Source organism: Mixophyes fleayi, chromosome 6, assembly GCF_038048845.1.
Source record: "Mixophyes fleayi isolate aMixFle1 chromosome 6, aMixFle1.hap1, whole genome shotgun sequence".
In the NCBI taxonomy this organism is placed as follows: domain Eukaryota; kingdom Metazoa; phylum Chordata; class Amphibia; order Anura; family Limnodynastidae; genus Mixophyes; species Mixophyes fleayi.
The window spans coordinates 3,852,221-3,874,496 of record NC_134407.1 but is presented as its reverse complement, the minus strand read 5'-3'; the positions used below and the strand labels follow the sequence as shown (position 1 = coordinate 3,874,496).

Sequence of the window (22,276 nt, the reverse complement as noted above, 5' to 3'; positions counted from 1 at the left end):
CACACAGCCATGGTCTAATCACTACACCACACACAGCCATGGTGTAATCACCACACCAAACACAGCCATGGTGTAATCACCACACCACACACAGCCATGGTGTAATCACTATACCTCACACAGCCATGGTGTAATCACTACACCACACACAGCCATGGTGTAATCACTACACCACACACAGCCATGGTGTAATCACTACACCACACACAGCCATGGTCTAATCACTACACCACACACAGCCACGGTGTAATCACTACACCACACACAGCCATGGTGTAATCACTACACCACACACAGCCATGGTGTAATCACTACACCACACACAGCCATGGTGTAATCACTACTCCACACACAGCCACGGTGTAATCACTACTCCACACACAGCCACGGTGTAATCACTACACCACACACAGCCACAGTGTAATCACTACACCACACACAGCCATGGTGTAATCACTACACCACACACAGCCATGGTGTAATCACTACACCACACACAGCCATGGTGTAATCACTACTCCACACACAGCCACGGTGTAATCACTACACCACACACAGCCACAGTGTAATCACTACACCACACACAGCCACGGTGTAATCACTACACCACACACAGCCATGGTGTAATCACTACACCACACACAGCCATGGTCTAATCACTACACCACACACAGCCATGGTGTAATCACCACACCAAACACAGCCATGGTGTAATCACCACACCACACACAGCCATGGTGTAATCACTATACCTCACACAGCCATGGTCTAATCACTATACCACACACAGCCACGGTGTAATCACAACACCACACACAGCCATGGTGTAATCACTACACCACACACAGCCACGGTCTAATCACTACACCACACACAGCCACGGTGTAATCACTACACCACACACAGCCACGGTGTAATCACTACACCACACACAGCCACGGTGTAATCACTACACTACACACAGCCACGGTGTAATCACTACACCACACACAGCCACGGTGTAATCACTACACCACACACAGCCACGGTGTAATCACTACACCACACACAGCCATGGTGTAATCACTACACCACACACAGCCACGGTGTAATCACTACACCACACACAGCCATGGTGTAATCACTACACCACACACAGCCATGGTCTAATCACTACACCACACACAGCCATGGTGTAATCACCACACCAAACACAGCCATGGTGTAATCACCACACCACACACAGCCATGGTGTAATCACTATACCTCACACAGCCATGGTCTAATCACTATACCACACACAGCCACGGTGTAATCACAACACCACACACAGCCATGGTGTAATCACTATACCACACACAGCCACGGTCTAATCACTACACCACACACAGCCACGGTGTAATCACTACACCACACACAGCCACGGTGTAATCACTACACCACACACAGCCACGGTGTAATCACTACACCACACACAGCCACGGTGTAATCACTACACCACACACAGCCACGGTCTAATCACTACACTACACACAGCCATGGTGTAATCACTACACCACACACAGCCACGGTCTAATCACTACACCACACACAGCCATGGTGTAATCACTACACCACACACAGCCATGGTGTAATCACTACACCACACACAGCCATGGTGTAATCACTACACTACACACAGCCATGGTGTAATCACTACACCACACACAGCCACGGTCTAATCACTACACCACACACAGCCACGGTGTAATCACTACACTACACACAGCCACGGTGTAATCACTACACCACACACAGCCACGGTGTAATCACTACACTACACACAGCCACGGTGTAATCACTACACCACACACAGCCATGGTCTAATCACTACACCTCACACAGCCACGGTGTAATCACTACTCCACACACAGCCACGGTGTAATCACTACACCACACACAGCCACGGTGTAATCACTACACCACACACAGCCACGGTGTAATCACTACACTACACACAGCCACGGTGAGAAATTATATACATTATATATACACAATATATATTAATGGAGTTTCTCTAATAACTGCAAATGTTTACACCAACATCCTGTAATATTATCTTTCTGGGAACAATCCCTGGTTCAGAAGCATCTAATGTGCTGGAAATATCAGCGGTGATTACACAATATCACTAACAATATCCAGATTACCAGGGGAAAATGTAACAGGGACGATGTATAAGGGGGAACGAGGAGTTTCTAGATGGATAATAATAAATTAATTACTTGCGATACGAATAATCTACTGTCTGACTAATGACCGTGCACTTATAGACCAGCACATATGTTATTACTTGGTGCTTTTATATGAATATTTGCTAACAGCACCGTAAATCAACAAATACCTGGTGACATATGGCTTCTATCTGTTATATACCAGCAATGTACAGCGTCCTTGTAACCTTTATGTACATTAGAGGATGTTATAGAGGAAAACTTCAATGAAAGCAACAAGACGGATGAAAGACTACGCTGGTGTCTGTATAGTGTTGTAATATTATCTGGTACTATAGTAATATGTATGTACAATACAGCAATACTCAGCTTTGTGATCATCTCTGGGTGACTAACCTACAATTTGTGACGTTCCCTAATAAGCAGATAATCTCCAGCAGAGTGATCACTGTTCTCGGTCTCTATAACAGGGTAATCGGGGATGTTACACAGTAACTGGCACAACGCAGGGTAAGTGGGTACTCACACAGATGGTATGGCCGGGTGAGCCTGGTATACTGGATCCAGGCCGGGAAAAGACACTTTCAGAGGAGGACCTGGTTGGCTGTAACACAGGAAGAGGTTTATATTAATGTGGTTCATATACACAGGATTATGTTTCTAGAAATACAACATTTTATTATCTTTATTTTACCACAATCGTTCTCCAGAAAGATTACTTCCAGACACGCTCTTCACCATTGTAACATATAACAACAGTCATATTACTAACTGTAACCCCGTCCTAAACCTGCATATAGACAGCGCAGATATCTATAATGTATGTGAGTAATATAAGCACACACCTTACTTCAGGTATAGAACAAGCGCTGTTCTGCACATGCCCCGATAACTAGGCCACTGGGGGGCGCTGTTCCACAGGAATCGGAGGCTGGTGACACATTGCTGCTTTAAACGATAGTGATTTACACCAGAACGCAGCGCTCTTAACGCTCAGGCGCTCCAGGGGTGAAGTGTTGAAGTGAAGGGCGATCGCCATGACACTGCGACACGAGAGCGACTGCGTTGGATGCAACAATGTCTCAGATTAATACACTACAGAGTGAAAGGAGAAAGAGTGTTCCCTTCACTCCAACCCATCGGAGAGAGTGAGATATATGAACACCGCTCTGTTCTACCTGGTATGCCGTACGCTTGTGACGGGCCCGTGTGACACCGGCGTGAAGCTAGCCATCGGAAAGCACTACTGACCCAGCAGGTGACCATTGTGGTGTGAAGTGCCGCAGGCAAACACCCCAAACAATCAGGGCCTGAATCATTACCAAACGCAAAATGAACGTAATGTGTGGTTTTTAAAAACGCACATGGATTGAGTACACGCACGTCAGTGTACAACAAGGAGCGGATGTGAGGATCCGTCTGGTGATGAATACGGGTCTAGGTCCGCTCTGCTCTAACAGACATCGCACTGCAGGATACGGCAAATACATATATGGAATATAAAGTCACAAAAGAACGCACAAAAAAAACAAAAAACCTATTCAACTAATGTCACCTGTTAATAATATGGTCATTAATGACTAAACATTAAAGCTGCTATGTCATGGGGGTCCGGTTAAGTGAACCGCATGGCATAGGACTTACGTGCTTTCACAATACACCATCCCAGTTTCACACCAGGCGAGGGCGGAGGGATTGGACCATATGTGCAGCTGGTGGAACGCGTGGGGCTAGGGCAGCTATATGTTCCTGTATTATTATCATTATAGTGCAGAGCTGCAGAACAGGAGGATGTGATATAATGGATACAAATATCATATACAGAACGCAGCGCTATATAACACAACGTACTGAGAAACTGCAATACAGACATGGGAGGCACTCAAACAAATTATAAGTTCACAGCAGGTGCTGGGAAGGGGAGGAGCTCTGAACATGTGACCCAACATAAGGACTCTCATTGTTTAGCGTTCGGTCCCCTCTCATAGCAGCAGGTTATCATACAACTATAATCATGTGTGACGGAGGCTTCTACATTTAATGTACCAATAGCAGCTCTATTACTGGGTGACAGCGGAGCACTAGGGGGGGGGGAGGATGACAGAGGAGCGCTGGGGTGGGGGGGGGAGGATGACAGAGGAGCGCTGGGGGGGGGGGAAGAGGATGACAGAGGAGCGCTGGGGGGGGGGAGGAGGATGACAGAGGAGCGCTGGGGGGGGGAGGGGGGGGGAGGATGACAGAGAAGCGCTGGGGGGGGGGGGAGGATGACAGAGGAGCGCTGGGGGGGGGGAGGATGACAGAGGAGCGCTGGGGGGTGGGGGGGAGGATGACAGAGGAGCGCTGGGGGGGGGAGGATGACAGAGGAGCGCTGGGGGGGGTCTGTGTGTCTCACAGGTTACACTGTGTCTATTATCTGATCACCGTCTCCCGCTGCAGGATGACGGCCGCGCCTCATACAAACAGATTCAGATTTTGGCTGATTTAAAGGTTAATCTCCTTTTCTTTGCCTACAAATGAAGTCATTTCTGGGCGGTTATAGGGACACACCCTTCATATACTAATGTTATTATTGTTAAATCACTGCAGGATATAGTTATAATTACATCTGATGTAACAATAATAACACTGCAGTATAATAACAAGATAAATCTCAGAGAAATCTTTATTCCTTATGTCCCAGGAGGTGTCTCGTTCTCGTGCTCCAATATGTATTCCTATTATTTCTGTTTGTGTCCTGCCGACTGTACGACGCTGCGGCATCTGTAGACCTCATAAATAAATAAATGATGATGATGATGATGAAGTTGGGGTATTATTCACAGGGGAGTTACCCCCCAATCCAGGACATAGTGTGAAATGTAACATCACTTGTGATAAGCAGACCTCCAGCGCTCCATATTGTAAAAGGACTTGATTTGTGTGTGATACTAATAATGCCCACGGACCTGGCAGACTCTGAAATAACCTGGGGACCCCCAGGATCCTGGTGCCCCCACATTATGTCAGAGCCGCCAGGACAGCGGGTATTATTAGTATCAGAGTCTGTTATCCTGGGAAGACCTAGAATTAAACACTTGAACAACAAATATAAACTTGTTTGTGCCCTATCAGCCTCTGTGCAGATTATGGGGATTAATATAAGAACATAGTAATAAATAATGCAATGTAAACATGTAATTAAAAATGCAGCCAATTTCTATTGATGTTCAATTAGTAATACAAGTCCCAGCATAGTCAAAAATTAAATGTATGAATAATTTTGCCTTGAACCTATCCCAATCTTTAAACTTATTCAACAAAAGAGCTGTGACCTTGTCCCCCTAAAATGCTACAAACATAATAATTAATGGTCAGGGGAGGGCTGGCAAATTTTAGCCCGGGGAGGGGGGGGGGGCAAGACTTTAATCAGCAGCCTATAAGGAACATTTTAAATGAAAAAAATGCAGGTGGCCCAATGACCCAGCCCAAGGTAGCCCAGTATGGGACCGACCTGGGGGGCAGATGCCCCTCTGCCCAATCAGCCCCTGATAATGATAATACTAATAATGTAAGAACCCCTCACATGCTACAAACACAGAAAGAGATACATTGTTGTGTTGAACATTGGTTTGTTACACAGTATCTGCAGGTTACTCCTTGAATCGGGGCAGAAGAAGCTCAGATCTTATCTGGCAGACAGTATATGACAACCTCTGACACCGACTTCACACCGTATTCACCACACACATCGGACTATCAGCCCCTGGTCTCATTTGTCTTCTATTTACTGCAGCACAAACTGCTGTAAAAGCTGATGCCGGCTGTGATAGATGTCAGAACACACAGTGATCGCAGCCAAAGACCGGTCAGAGCGCCCACACACTCCAGGATAGTGCGCCCTGCCACACTACAAAAATTGTTCAGGAATGGTTTGAGGAACATAACAAAAGGAAACAAGGTGTTGACTTGGCTTCCAAAACCCAAAGATTTCAATCCGATCATCTGTGGGATGTGCTGGAAAAACAAGTCCGAGCCACGGAGGCCCCAACTCGTAACTTAAAGAATCTGCTGCTAACGTCAGGGACGCACGCAGGATTTTCCACCCCCCCCCCCCCCCCAAAAAAAGAAAAAAAGCGAAAGCAGCTCCGTTTCGGCAGCTCTGTACTATCCAGCAGCCGCGGCGCTGTCAAAGAAGCGTCCGCAGGTGGTGTATACAGCAACGCCGCGGAAGCTTCTTTGACAGCGCCGCGGCTGCTGGATAGTACAGGGGCACTTCTTTAGAGGAGGTATGGGGTTTCTGAAGACCCAGAAACCCCCCCTGCATGCGCCACTGAACGTCTTGGTGCCAGATACCACAGGACACCTTGCAGAGGTCTTGTGGGGTCCATTCCTCGATGGGTCAGAGCTGTTTTGGTAGCGCGAGGAGGACCTACACAATATTAGGCTGGTGGGTTTAATATAGTGACTGATCAGTGTATATGAACATAACAGCAACAGCTATCCATGAATATATTATAACCTTAAACACGTTAGTAGAATGAACACCTGCCAGACAAACCATCAGATTCCATACAATGTCTGACAGCCGGATACAACGCAGACACCTTCAGGGTCTATCACTAACTCACATGTCATAGTAACAGGACGTCAGAGCAGGAACGTACAGGACAGTAATCACACACTACGGTGGAGGCCAGAAGATGCACAACACAGACACTATGACTGTGGGAGCCCATCCAGATACATCACGGCATGATGCAAGGGGCAAATACTGGAGGGTTTTGCATGCAGGGAAAATTTTTCCTACAGTCTCATGTTTCCGTGGAAGCTGGTCACACTTGTGACAATTTGCTAACCCAATATGGCAATCAAGGATACCTTGGATAGCTGCCGGCACAAAAAAATGAACCATACTGCACCTTGCCATATAATGCCAACAGAGACATCACTGTGCGCCACGTTCTCCAAACGATAAATGGGACGCGGCGTGACCTCTCTGCGGTAACCACAAAGGGTGACACAGCTGTGTGATGCTACATTACTCGCTTCGGACTGGACGCTGTGAGAAGTTGCGCGCTAGTTACAGAGAGAGTGCCCTATAGGGTCAGGCACTATGTGAGAATGGCGCAGCCACGGGTCCAGCTGCCTGAAGTTGCAAAATTTGGGGTACAGAACACTGAAGGAATTTTTCATTGTTGCAATTATTGGGAATTCCGTTTGGGAACAAAGTAACAATAATGTCTCCTATGACGTTCAATATACTAAAATAAATGAGTGAATTCTGACAAATGAACCACAAGCAGCTTTTACGTTCACTATCCACACTACATATTCAAATAATAGTATTATAGAGAATTATTTACCCCAAGAGGGGTATCAGCAACTCTTATCAGGAGAAGAGGGGTCAGAGTGTAGCTATACACCCGGTATACGTACTCCGGGTGGTGCGTAATCACAGGTGTCAGGACGACAGGTGTCTTCTATGGAAACAGGATCACCAGACATTCAGGTATTTGTCAAATGGTTAGAAAACATGTTATTCAAGTCTGGGATCGCTCAGTTATAGTATCTGAAACGTTCGTCACTGTTTAATCCAGACGGGAGACTAACAGAATTATCTCATCCATCAACATGAACACATTGTCCTTATTCACAGCTCTCAGATGATTCATATGAATGTAGATAACACGCCGTATACAGCGGTACAGGTAACTCCTGTATCACCGGACCCAGGGGCTGGCTCGGCTGGGGAGTGGTCTGCCCCCCGGCCGGTCCCTTAGTGGGCTGCCCCGATTCAAGGAGTAACCTGCAGATACTGTGTAACAAACCAATGTTCAACACAACAATGTATCTCTTTCTGTGTTTGTAGCATGTGAGGGGTTCTTACATTATTAGTGTTATCATTATCAGGGGCTGATTGGGCAGAGGGGCATCTGCCCCCCAGGTCGGTCCCATACTGGGCTACCTTGGGCTGAGTCACTGGGCTACCTACATTTTTCCAATTAAAATGTTCCTAATAGGCTGCTGAGCCCAGCCCCGGGCTAAAACTTGCCAGCCCTCCCGTGCCAGGCAGATGGAGACTCAGTCGCCAGCTGCCATAATAGTGGGTGCGTGCTGTGACGGAGGTGCGCACTACACACACTTCGCCAGTAGAGGGAGCAGTGAGTTTTGCAAATACAGCTCAGATCTGGAACAGCTTTAATTATAAGATTCCCCCCCAAGGTCTACAGGTCACGTTTTCTGTGGCATCTCTTTCATTCTGATCAATACAGAGATCCACCCACACTACCTGGGGTGCGGAGTTTCTCCAGTCCAGCGCTGCTCTCCTCTCTGCTACTGCTAATTGCCTGGCCCATCCTCCCTAAACTCTCCAATCATGTGATTACACCCCTATGTGTCAAAGACGTTCCCCAATGGAGTTGAAGAGGGGAGAGCAACGCTGGACCACAGTGGAGGAACGCCACACCCAAGGTAAGTCAAACTTATGGGGCACAGCGCCGGACACCTCAATCACCCCAACAAGCAGGCCAAAATACGGTGCTTGGGAGCTCAGTAGACCCAGAAATTGCCATTTAGAGGACAGGACGATGCAACGTAGACATTAGCAAGAGGCCAGGTTAGATCCTATCCTTTATTTAATTAAACAGGTGTTAAAATTTGCCCTAATTTCTAAAATGTTTGATAGATAAAAAAAAATCTCAACTTAAGAAAGTCACACGCGTTCGACCATGCGTAAGCCAGAACGCACACGGTGATGCGCCCAAACCACATCCGAGCTAATATTTATATCTTTTAGTTGCGAACAGTAATCTTCACAGTTTGAATTAAAAAAACACTGTTTAGTTATTTAAAAATCTTATTAAAACTGTGTTTGAAGATAAAAATATTTAAAAATGCAAATCTTAAACAGAACAGAAAAAGCAAGACACAAATTTGAATCGTGGTCAATTAGCGAGTCTACCAACTAACGTTTTCCACAAAACTTGATTGCCATCTGTGGCATGAACCAATCTTTGAGAGATGCAGACTTTATTCATTCACACAAACATCACTGCTTCCGATCAGCTATATTCTCATGAAGACTAATTCATCTCATGAAACGTCTGCTACCACTGCATGTGCTGTGACAAAGAGGGGTATTTGCATAGGGATAGGTAAAAACCCAAGGAGTCTGCAGGAACAGACAGCAGACAGGGTTAAATTCCCTCTTGGTCTCTCTAACAGCACACAAACATATGGGTATAAATGGTTTGTTGTCTTCTGTGATTGGTTTGTAGTCCTTGGGTGGAGGATAAAACACTGTCTGGTCTTGTGGATGGGGCGACTGTTGCCAGCTAGATGGCAGGTGACCTGTGTCTGGCTACAGTGAGGGTCGCCTGGTGTCATCCTGACAAAAATCCACTGTGCTATTTGTTACGTGAACAATGTAAAGCGCCGTTCTTCCAAAGCAAGAAGTTGTTTGTGTCTGTCACAGTACCAGAAAATTAACTTTAAGTACAGGAACCATTATTGTCTGAAACACTATACAATTAGTACAGGGAAAATGGTGAGTGTGAGGCACTGTACAGTGACTGAGACATGAACTCTGTGTGACTGTAAGCTCTATGGGGCAGGGTCTGACTGCGCCTGACATTTCGTTTCACCCCTTCCTCGCACTCGGCCAGAGTTGTATAACAATAAATGATTATATCGTTTCCAACAGAGCACATCTTCCAGCTCTGTATCACAGCCAGGATCTGCAGAGCAGTGCGTTCCCTGTACCGTGGCCCATAGCAATAATCTCAGTATTTCCACATCGCGGACGGGTCAATCTCAGGGTCGTGGCTGATCTCCCACAATGCCGAGCGGGCCGCAGCCTTGTGTGAGGTGGAACAGTTTCAGCAGTCGCTGCTGCAGCAACTTAGATAACGCACTGATCCAAAACATTCTGGGGTACATAAAAACATTACAGAACAATGTGAGGCCTCAAAGCCATAGATAAAAATGATCTAAAGATGATAATATTGCAGGACTGCTGACAACTGTTAGATACCCTTTATATTGGGTGAAGCCGCCCACATCCCTGACCGCAACAATTATATTGCAGAGACTCCAGGTCTAGAATAGGCACCATTCTCCCTCCTTGTGTGCCTGGGGAGGAAACTTCCTATAAGATCCTTTCTCCCAGTGAGTTAACGTAAAACTTTCCCACAGTCATGTTACATATTTGTCTAATTGGAAACAATGCGGTTTACACATTAGTACAACATTAAGCACAATGGTGTTACATGCAAGATTTAGAGAGTTATTGGATCCAAAAGAATGCTCAAAGCTTTACTAAAAATATATAGGCAATATTGTATCCCCAAATGTAAATAACATAGTATTACAAGTCACTTTGGAGTTCCATGGTTATATAAAGACAGAAGGGAGCAGGACAAGGTCCTTTATACAGGTGATGGAATTCAGAGGTGACTTCTAATATTTATAATAATGTACAGCAGGTGGAGCGTTAAAGCGGACACAGTATATGCGCTATACGCCCTCCCGCAGCAGAATTCCTCCGGCCCCGGGACGAGTTCTATACATTGACAGCTCAACTGGCCCTCTGGACCACACAATACCTGCTCCCGGGCTACTAAATAGTACACAGAACATGAAATAACAACAGTCACGTTTGTGAGTTATTTGATTTCATGCTATATCTCTCTGCTAAGATGGTCTCTCTTCCTTTCTACTCTGGATCATATTATTAATCATTAATTGTGGTTACATAATAAAGCCCATTATTCCTACAACGGTTAGACTCTGACCAATGCCAGTACCACCATTATGCCTCTCCCATCGCTTTAATCTGTAATAATTAGCATAGAGTGATCTCATGGTCCACAGCTTCGTATGGTTCTCCTATAATTAGGTGCCTTTATTATGACCAGAAACAAAGTCTGTACTATTCCTAGAAGATTTACATATCTTAATGATTTCCCATCACTCTGTGTATTAGAATAACAACTATTGTATTAGAGGTTACCTACAAGACAACAGGACAAGTTTCCACTTACCCGCAGCTTCTCCTCCGCCTTGGTGGACTGCTTACAGTCGGGATGCCAGACCGTGGAACCTGTGAGAAGGTAAAGATAGGTCTGAGCTGGGGGTGAGGTCACTGGTGACACAGATCGATATTAAGCCTGGATATAAGAGCTGAGCGGCAGTCTCTGTAGTGTTTGTCCAACATCTGACTCTCGTTGGCTCTGTAGACCACATTCCTCTGCAGAGACGTCATCTCTGAACCCTCATTGTGGATGTAAGTTACTCGCACTCATCAAAACAGTAAAATGGGAAGTGCAGATAATATTATACTGCTGGTTAGTGAAGGGGACCCCACTACCAGCCCTTAAATCCCCAAATACAGGGAAATAATTCCACAACCTATAAAATAGGCAACTGTAGCATGGACGGGTGTGATGGAATGACGCTGTCACTGATACATACATGGACAGGTGTGAAGGAATGACGCTGTCACTGATACATACATGGACAGGTGTTATGGAATGACGCTGTCACTGATACATACATGGACAGGTGTGATGGAATGACGCTGTCACTGATACATACATGGACAGGTGTGATGGAATGACGCTGTCACTGATACATACATGGACAGGTGTGATGGAATGACGCTGTCACTGATACATACATGGACGGGTGTGATGGAATTACGCTTACACTGATACATACATGAACAGGTGTGATGGAATGACGTTGTCACTGATACATACATGGACAGGTGTGATGGAATGACGCTTATACCGATACATACATGGACAGGTGTGATGGAATGACACTTACACTGATACATACATGGACAGGTGTGATGGAATGACACATTGATACATACATGGACAGGTGTGATGGAATGACACTTACACTGATACATACATGAACAGGTGTGATGGAATGACGTTGTCACTGATACATACATGGACAGGTGTGATGGAATGACGCTTACACTGATACATACATGGACAGGTGTGATGGAATGACACTTACACTGATACATACATGGACAGGTGTGATAGAATGACACTTACACTGATACATACATGGACAGGTGTGATGGAATGACACTTACACTGATACATACATGGACAGGTGTGATGGAATGACACTTACACTGATACATACATGGGCAGGTGTGATGGAATGACACTTACACTGATACATACATGGACAGGTGTGATAGAATGACACTTACACTGATACATACATGGACAGGTGTGATGGAATGACACTTACACTGATACATACATGGACAGGTGTGATGGAATGACACTTACACTGATACATACATGGGCAGGTGTGATGGAATGACACTTACACTGATACATACATGGGCAGGTGTGATGGAATGACACTTACACTGATACATACATACATGGACAGGTGTGATGGAATGACACATTGATACATACATGGACAGGTGTGATAGAATGACGCTTACACGGATACATACATGGACAGGTGTGATGGAATGACACTTACACTGATACATACATGGAGAGGTGTGATGGAATGACACTTACACTGATACATACATGGGCAGGTGTGATGGAATAACACTTACACTGATACATACATACATACATGGACAGGTGTGATGGAATGACACATTGATACATACATGGACAGGTGTGATAGAATGACGCTTACACGGATACATACATGGACAGGTGTGATAGAATGACACTTACACTGATACATACATGGGCAGGTGTGATAGAATGACGCTTACACGGATACATACATGGACAGGTGTGATGGAATGACGCTTACTCTGATACATACATGGACAGGTGTGAAGGAATGACGTTTACACTGATACATACATGGACAGGTGTGATGGAATGACGTTTACACTGATACACACATGGACAGGTGTGATTGAATGACGCTTACATGGATACATACATGGACAGGTGTGATGGAATGACGCTTACACGGATACATACATGGACAGGTGTGATGGAATGACGCTTACACGGATACATACATGGACAGGTGTGATGGAATGACGCTTACACGGATACATACATGGGCAGGTGTGATGGAATGAGGCCTACAACATACAACACTGCTCTAAATTGTATTGCCCTAAAGCATACTATAAACATATAAAATAACATACTTTATAGAGAAATAACTGCAGTGTAATTAAATGAGGGGACAAATATGAAATATAACAAACTAAATACAGCAGTTGTTCATCAATGTAATATATAACAAATATAGGAGATTATAAAGCAGAGGATAAATAATCAGCGTCAGGGGGTGATGGTCAGATCACAGCTGAGATCATGATGTGAAATACTTCTCCGCAGCTGGGAGTCACATGGGAAAAACAATATCTCCAAACTGACCCTTCAGTGCACAAATATTTATGTTTCTGACATGAAATACGATCTCACTCGTTACTGGGATTTTAATTATAACTCAGTTTTCATACATTTCACACAATCCAGTGTATTTATAAATGGATTACAGAAAAGATATTTCAGTAGATCTGTTCTCAGGAAGAACGGGGACTGTTAAGAATAGAGAGGAAAATGTATCAGCTGTACAGGAATCTAAAATGTGATATAAAGGGTGAAGGTGACGGTGTAATGAGCACAAGACCCCGATAGAGGAGGTGAGTTGGCCGAGCTTAAAACATTTATCGCTAGAACAAAAGCCAGACCCCCGCCCAGTGTAAACATTACTGACTGTACCCGGGGAATTCTGAGCTCACGCAAAATGGACAGCGCAGAGCTGCGCGATGGGCGGGGATAACATTAATAACGCAGAGAGGGGAGAGGAGCAGGTCAGGGATTTTAGCATTTTTTACCTGAATGGCTTAGTAAATGTTATTAATAGACCATGGAGCTAAATCTACTTTATATAAAGAGATTTTAAAAAGAAATTAAAGTTAATGGTTTTCAAATGTTAAATTATAGTTGGAAAATAAAAATGTATTAATAAAAGTGATTATATATTGTGACATTAGCAAATGCATCCCCACGTCATTCTCCCCATAAGAGGAGACAAGAAACAAGTACGACCTAACATTACAGAATTCAGAGCACAAAGAAGGACAATCCGAAAGACAGTTCTCCAATAAAGGGACACACTGTGATGTGAGATAAGAATGATCACACCATACATTCAGTTGGTGGCAGGAATGCTATGAATCCGTACACTCTGTGTCATGATGATTAGATTGGACGGCAGCCGACCAATCAGTGCTCTTAACACAAGAGGCGTCAGAAGCCCTGAGATTCAAAGATTTCCTGTCTCCAGCCGTAGTGGGCGAGTGTCCCAAGCATGGTGGGCTTCAGAAGACTGGGGGGCACTGTCCCATATTGCCACATTGCGGGGTGGGGGGAGGGGGACAGGTCAGGGGGTCTCACCTTGAAGGTACATTTCCTCTCCTTCGGTAAACATCTGGTGGCATCTGCTGCATCGTGCACAGCTGGGATGGTAGTGCTTGTCACCAGCCTGCGGGCACAAAGAGACAGCGCTCAGACATCAGACTTACATCACACGTGTCCATCATTTACAAATAAAACAATTAGTTCTCATTAGTATTGTCCTTTGATTATAAAAAAAAATTTTTATTATATCATTAGCATTTTGGTTAGAAATTTGAAGTAAGTTGCATTTATCTCTTTCCAGATAACAAAAAAATGAGAAAAACCAAAATAACACTAAATATAACTAAGTTTTCTAATGAAATACATCACTTAGATTTGAGTAAATTGAGCTTTGAGAACAGAAGGATGTAGAGGACACAACTGATATTTAGGATGGAGAATGTAAATACACGAGGGATCTGCCGGTACTCCTATTATGGGGAGTGATCTCTGCTCTCATTGGTTAGGAAATAACCTCTGTGTTATATACAGGTAAAGGCTTATTGAAGACAGACAGAGAGGTAAGAGGGTCCTGCTCACAGCTTACACTCTATGATCTCAGCGCTGTGTCCCAGGGGTTCAAGATTTACATCAAGTGCTCGTTAAGCTTAGTAGGACCACCCTCATGTCCACCCAGTGAGGGGGAAGATATCTAATGCGTTAATCCATAACACACTGTGCAGACCCCCGACCCTCTCACTACAACACTAATCCACTAAGTCTGCAGCCAATGGAAATTCCTCTCACTACCTATATGTGTTTGTGCGCCGTGGGCAACAAATTAGATTGTAAGCTCCAGTGTGGGCAGGGAGAGATGCATCTGAATGCGGTCCTCCGATTGTACAGATATATGGGGTATGTTGGTCCTATAAAAATAAATTGCCCGAATGACCGGATCTGTACAATTAGATTATATAGGAAATATTAGATACGATTTTATAGTGCGTTGGCCTCACTGCCCTGTATATTGTCTGATTAAATGATTTACGAACACTCAAGTCCAGGATTAAATGCAGACTTCTTATCATTACTATGCCTCAAACTTACAAAAATCTTGCAAATTACTAATATAAGTCTCTTTATATTTTAATCACTGTATTATAAGATAGAAACATCACTTATAACGCCACCTATCAACAAATAATAATCTCAACTTCCAATATCTTAAAAGATTTAAGTGGAAAAAAGAAGAGAAAAATCAACATTCTCAATCATTCAAAGACCTGTGAATACCCCTCGGTTGACGATAGATATTGTAAGGATGTTCTCACAGTGTCCAGTTATAATAACACAGAGGGGGTGACAGATGAACGCGGATATCAGGGGCTGATTGTTGAAGTGAATGCTCAGCGTTACAGACATAGTCACAAGCTATGGAACATGTCTAATTAAGATTTTAAGGGTCCTCATAAAGAAGACTTCAATGGATGCTTTGTGTAGCCCGCCCTCCTCCCTCCATAGAAAAGGGGGGTAGGGGGAGTGTGTAATAACACTATAATAATTCAGAGTCCACGTTACACTGACACATAAATCACAGTATGAATGTTTATACAGGATATTAGAAGCGCACTAGAGTAAGAAGCATCCGGCCTTATTCCTCCATCCCCCACTGCTCAGGAAGGAGTTATTCTCACGAATTGCAATGGCGGCCATGTGACAGAAGAGGAGGGTTGCGCTGAACAGCACATCCATCGCTGTGTGACTGGCTATAGGAGCTGGGTTTGATTACAAGCGCTGAAGCCCACACAGGTGATTGCTGCAATCTACGTCTTCCACAAGCCTTGTCTTGTCTATTTCCAAAGAAGCTGACAATTAAAGTTTGTTTTTTCTTTCACCATATGATGGGTGTGTTCTGTCAGTTGGACCTGGAGGTGCGGCTACAAGGCATTCCTGTTAACCCTGCCCTACAGACAGAGAGGATTCTGGGTGATTAATAAAACATAACAGATTAGGAATCTGTGTTACTGATGTGATAAATACGAAACAACGCCATTCTTCTATACTAATCTCAATGAAACATATGTACATAAACATCTGTTTGTATATTTATTACTGGGTGACAGACTACAGCGCCCCCAAGTGGTCAAATTATCATGAAAACAGAAGATCTTTTTGTTACTAAGCTAGAACGTGTCGGACATGGAATCAGCCAGGTTTTAGTCTGCAGTTGACAGATAGTTCCTGCGGACAGATTAGAGGCAGCTGCAGGCGCCTAATGTGTAACAACCGAAATTATAGAGAAACACAATCTGCTCAGCAGCTTTCTCAGGAATCAGGACCTAAAGAATTCCTCAGATTGAGAGAGGAAGTTCCTCGTAAAGTAAATAAACTAAATGACATCAGTTGATTGGAACGGAGCGTTTAACTCCCTGTGCGCAGGAAACCAGGGAATGTTCCAATCAGGACACAGCCTGCGGAGGGTTACAGTTCTCAGACTGTTCTTAGAGGTTCCCTGTTTCTCTGTTCTCCTTGGTCTGAGGTCTGTTACGTTCCCGAAAAAATACCATTTACAAAGAGCCAGATTTGCACAGTGGAGAGCATCTACGACTGCGCAATCTTGTTACATAGGTGTCCCAGATCCAGATAATCACGTTATGTGCGGCATCTTTACCGAATGTACCAAGCACGGTGCAATCACACTTAGTCCGCCCCATACATAACTGAAACTTTTGCTCCCAATATATTGACAATAAGGCGACAAATGTATTATTTATTTATGAACAGGTTTTTTTTTATATAGAGAAGAGAATATTTAACCACTCACACCAGACCCCGCCCCAGCGGAGCTTACAATCTATATTCCTTCCCACATGGACACACACACACAGGGTTAATTCCGTCACCGGACGGCTAACCGACCTGTATATCATTGGAGTGTGGGAGGAAACTGGAGCACCTGGGGACAACATACTTCTCACAGTTAGGGCCTGGTCAGGAATAAAACCCACAACTGCATGACTGATACATTGATGCCCACATAGGTACCAGGGTGCCGTATCTGCGGAACCACCAGCATCAGCATGGAGTATACGCCCATGATAATTAGTACTTCTGCCACCAAGACGATATCCACACACAACATACAATCAGAAACACGCTCACATACATTGTGGTGACTGTGATATCTCATACCGGAGAACACAATTGGGCTGAGATGAGGATCGCCCCCACTTATCCCAATATCTGTGCACAATCCCCGCGTTCCTTCACGTACAACCACGATCAGTTCCGTATAAATAGCTCTGGATGCAATTTTCTGCACCTCTAATTTCTGAACGACTTTGTAAGCAAAAAACACAACTCCACTCTTCATCTCCGCACCTGTAATCTATCAAACGGGGGATAGAAAAAGCCAAAACATTTCTCCAATGCCAGCGAAATAATTTAAACCAGAAAACGGTCGTTACCAGCTGCTGTCAGTTCAATCTATTTCTTTTCATCATGCAGAGTTACATGCAAATCTCCCTGTAAATTCGTTAATTAGGAAAGAACTGAGGATCTCTGTAAATTATAATTTTCCACAACGGTAACTTGGTCTGATAACTATACACAAATGTAACCACAAGCAGGAAACAGCCCCTTGTCCTTCTCTTACCTGACCCAAGAGCTAACAATAACCCGGCCTATTCTCTCTCCGACTTATTATTACATTTGATTAAAGCATTCAAAGAGACCACAACTCTCGTCTCTCTCTACTGTTACATTACACCAAGAACCTGCTCTATAAACCTCTTCTACCGTTTCTAATATAAAATAATAAAACCTGTATTATCACACAGGCAGTTTGTGGCTCTCTTACTGTTGTAGAGCTACTACTCACAGCATGCTGGGACTTGTGGTACCACCACAGCTGAAGGAGTCAATTGTGTCCTAAGCTTGCCATAGAGCAGAGGTAGAGTACCAAAATACATACCTAAAAATGAAGTTCTGTTACTATATGTCATGAATAATACACATCTCACAAATATTGCTTGTTTTAATCAAATTAATTCCTCTAGATTGTAAGCTCTTCAGGATAGGACTCGATATTGAAGAATGAAATGTGAGAATGTTGTATTGTTTGGGGGTTGGGATGAGACCACATAAAACTGTACTAAACTCACTTCTGGTGCACATTTAATAGAAGGTTAAGGGTTAAGGTCAGAGGTCGGCTAACGAGCTCCAGCTTCCCCTCAATTAAACCAAAATATCTCACTAATGAGGGCAGGAAGACTCATTTTTTCCTTCAGTCTGCTTATTATATCCTAAAAAGAAACATGGTGCCCACTTAGCATTGCTAAATGCCTGGCGGCGTTCGGAAACAAACTGAGCTTCAACAGATCTCACCAGATTACGCGCAAATAAAGACAGATCGTCCACGGCAACAACGTGACATACCATGCAGATGTCTGCGTAGACAGTGATAGAAAATGTGACTCTGGTCATAATACAGCCCATGTTTATTGTAATAATTTCATTATTCGAAAGGCAACATAGTGTATAAATTCACATAATAATTGTGGTCTACACAAAAGTTTTCTTTTCAAGTGAACTAACCAGGCAGAGGAGGAAACTGGTGCGGGTAGGGCGTGAAAAGTTATATTTGCAGATTGACTGCACACTCCTCAATGGAGTGGATGAGGCCATATTGTTACAGGATATACAACACAATATCATAGCTAAAATCACCAAATATTATTATCATTTATTTATATAGTGTCAATTATACTCCGCAGCGCTGTACAGAGAATATGTAATCATCCACATCCGTCCCTGCCCCAATGGAGCTTACAATCTATATTCACTAACACACACACTAGGGTCCACTTTACCCTGCAGACAATTAACCTACCAGAATGTTTATGAGTGTGGGAGGAAACTCGGAGCCCCAGGAGGAGACTCACGGAAACACGGAGAGAACATACAAATTGTACACAGATAAGGCCCTGGTTGGAATGATCCCAGAGCTGTGAGGCAGCAATGCTAACCACTGTGCCGTGCTGCACAGATATCGCAGTGGACGTGTTCGGAAAAACTACCAGGACACCCCCATAATAATGAATGTGAAACCCTTCAGATCTTTATCAGCAATATTTGGAAATTCCCATTCCAGACGTAACAGAAACCAGTCATCTACGAGGGGCGACATTTAGTTCAGTTAGATGTGCGGCTAAATTGGAAACGGATCCGGTTGTTCAGCACTTGCACCAAGCGTCGGGATGCCCCTGTGTTTAGCCAGCTTAATTGAACTGGCATTGTACAATCTACAGTTTCCAATGAACACAATAAGAGCTCTACAAGGAGATCTGTTCTCCAAAGACATACCGGTAGGTTAATAGGCTGCTAACAAATTGACCCTTGTCTGTGTCTGTCTGTGTGTCTGTCTGTGTGTCTGTGTGTGTGTCTGTCTGTCTGTGTGTGTCTGTCTGTCTGTGTATCTGTGTGTGTGTGTGTGTGTGTGTCTGTGTCTGTATGTGTGTTTGTGTGTGTCTGTCTGTCTGTGTATCTGTGTGTGTGTGTCTGTGTCTGTCTGTGTGTCTGTGTGTGTGTCTGTGTGTCTGTCTGTGTCTGTCTGTCTGTCTGTCTGTCTGTGTGTGTGTCTGTCTGTCTGTCTGTGTGTCTGTCTGTGTGTGTCTGTCTGTCTGTGTGTGTGTGTCTGCCTGTGTGTCTGCCTGTCTGTCTGTGTGTCTGTCTGTGTGTGTGTCTGTCTGTCTGTCTGTGTGTGTGTGTGTGTATCTGTGTGTATCTGTGTGTGTTTGTGTGTGTGTGTGTGTGTGTGTGTGTGTGTTAGGGAATTTAGACTGTAAGCTCCAATGGGGCAGGGACTGATGTGAGTGAGTTTTCTGTACAGCGCTGCGGAATTAGTGGCGCTATAGAAATAAATTGTGATGATGATGATGATGATGATGTTTTATCACGGGACCATAAATTAAATTAGCAGTGTAATCCACTTTTTATCATCAATGCACCAACTCAACGTATTCCGAAACCCGAAGCCTAGTTTAACCCATCGCTGTTCACGCTGGTTACTGGGTGTGATGCCGTTACTGTCACAGATTAGCTGGAGAATATGGGAGAAGGGGGTTCCGGCTAAGAGGGAACTTAATGAAAGTTGTGCCCCCCTCTCCCCCCCAGTTTTCAGATATTTTCCTCCCAACACGACAGTCAGAATCACAGAGATGGAAACTGGAGCAGATAGATCCACAAACAACAACTTTTTAGCAGCTGCAGAAAACAGCTCTGACACTGGAAAATAAATAAACCGATGATTCACGTGTCCTCATCACCAAATTAATGGCACCAAGAACTGGGGCAGAAGAGAAATACATAAAAATAGACCAGTGAAACAATGTAACAAGCAAACGCTGTTATTAATCTTGTTTCTGTGTCTCCGGTTAAACGCGTTAATCTGAAGTCTTTAATTATAGGGGAAAATGAAGCAAATTCCTATAATTACATTTTATAAAGATCTGGGTCTCTGTGTTAAATGCACAATTATAAGTATCTATGTAACAGACATACTAACAGATGAATCTATAATTATATTCCTGCTGCAGGACTTTACCTATCCTCTACAACGATGTTAACAAATCTGTTTACAGAGGGTTTGGATTGGGCGACAGACATAAAACTTTGAGCAGCGTAATTGAGAGACTGTATCAGGTCCCTGCACACAGTACAGGCAGCCAGATTATATATCAGGAACTAGTGAGAAGTGAGGTGTTATGTGGATATTGAATGACTCAGGACGGGAGATGGCAGCTGACTGGTTTGCTTGGGCACCAGGATAATGATTTCCTACTTATTCTTACCACATAGTTATGGTGGTAATTCTGGTATAGAGGTGCCCCATAATATTGGCACCATTGTATTTTTTTTAATAATAACTCCCAATTTCCTCTAAATATAACCAAATATTGACCATTGGTTAATGTAACTGCATCCAGCCGCTCCCTATAGCCACAGGTGGGGTCTCTGGTACAAACTGCCCCAGTTCTCCCAGACATGAAGGTGACGTCTCCCATCTGCTGCTCTCAGATCTCTCCCCCGGTGTCCTATGGGATTTACATCTGGACTCGTTGCTGACTCTTCAGAACAGTCCAGCAGGGGCTTTATGAAGCGTTTGGGGTCACTGAAGACCCAGATTCTGACACCCGGTTCAACATTGTGTTCCAAAATGGTCTGGTGGTCTCCAGATATCATGGTGCCACGTACACGTTCACGACACCCAGTGCCAGATGCAGCACAGTAACCCCAAATCACCCCTGAGCCTCCTCCATGTGACTGTAGGGAAGGGGTCTGCTCTTCTCGGCTCTGTATACATAGGGATGATGGGCTCTAAGTGGATCTCATCCACCCGCAGGACATTCTCCCACAAGGAATTTGGCTTGTTCAGGTGTTTTGGCAAACTCCAGCCGGGCTCTCTTCTGTCTCTCCCTCAGCAGTGCGGCCCCCCTGGACATCCCATTATATAACCGTCTATCATGGAGCTGGTGACGGATGGTGCGAGGTGAAGATCCCGTCTGAAGGCAGCTGGAATCTGGCAGCTGATCCAGGTTCTTTCTCCACCAAGAGAACAATCCTGGGCTGTAATCTTCAGTCAAGTTTCCTCTTTCCAGGGAGGTTGGCTACAGAGCCATGGGCCTAAATCTTACTAATAACATGATGTACAGAGGAAACGGGAACATCCAGGTCTCTGGA

At 44.3% G+C, this 22,276-nt stretch overlaps 1 protein-coding gene across 20 annotated transcripts in view; it reads right to left on the bottom strand.

Annotated features, from left to right (window-relative positions):
- Window positions 1-22,276, bottom strand: part of ABLIM1 (actin binding LIM protein 1) — a 180,659-nt gene that overhangs the window by 33,228 nt on the left and 125,155 nt on the right. For all 20 annotated transcript variants that reach the window (XM_075215623.1, XM_075215617.1, XM_075215615.1 and 17 more), the window contains 3 exons: window positions 14,594-14,681; window positions 11,213-11,271; window positions 2,719-2,796 (listed from right to left, as the gene is read on the bottom strand). In XM_075215623.1, coding sequence (XP_075071724.1) covers window positions 2,719-2,796; window positions 11,213-11,271; window positions 14,594-14,681 — 225 coding nt within the window. The remainder of the gene's footprint in view (window positions 1-2,718; window positions 2,797-11,212; window positions 11,272-14,593; window positions 14,682-22,276) is intronic.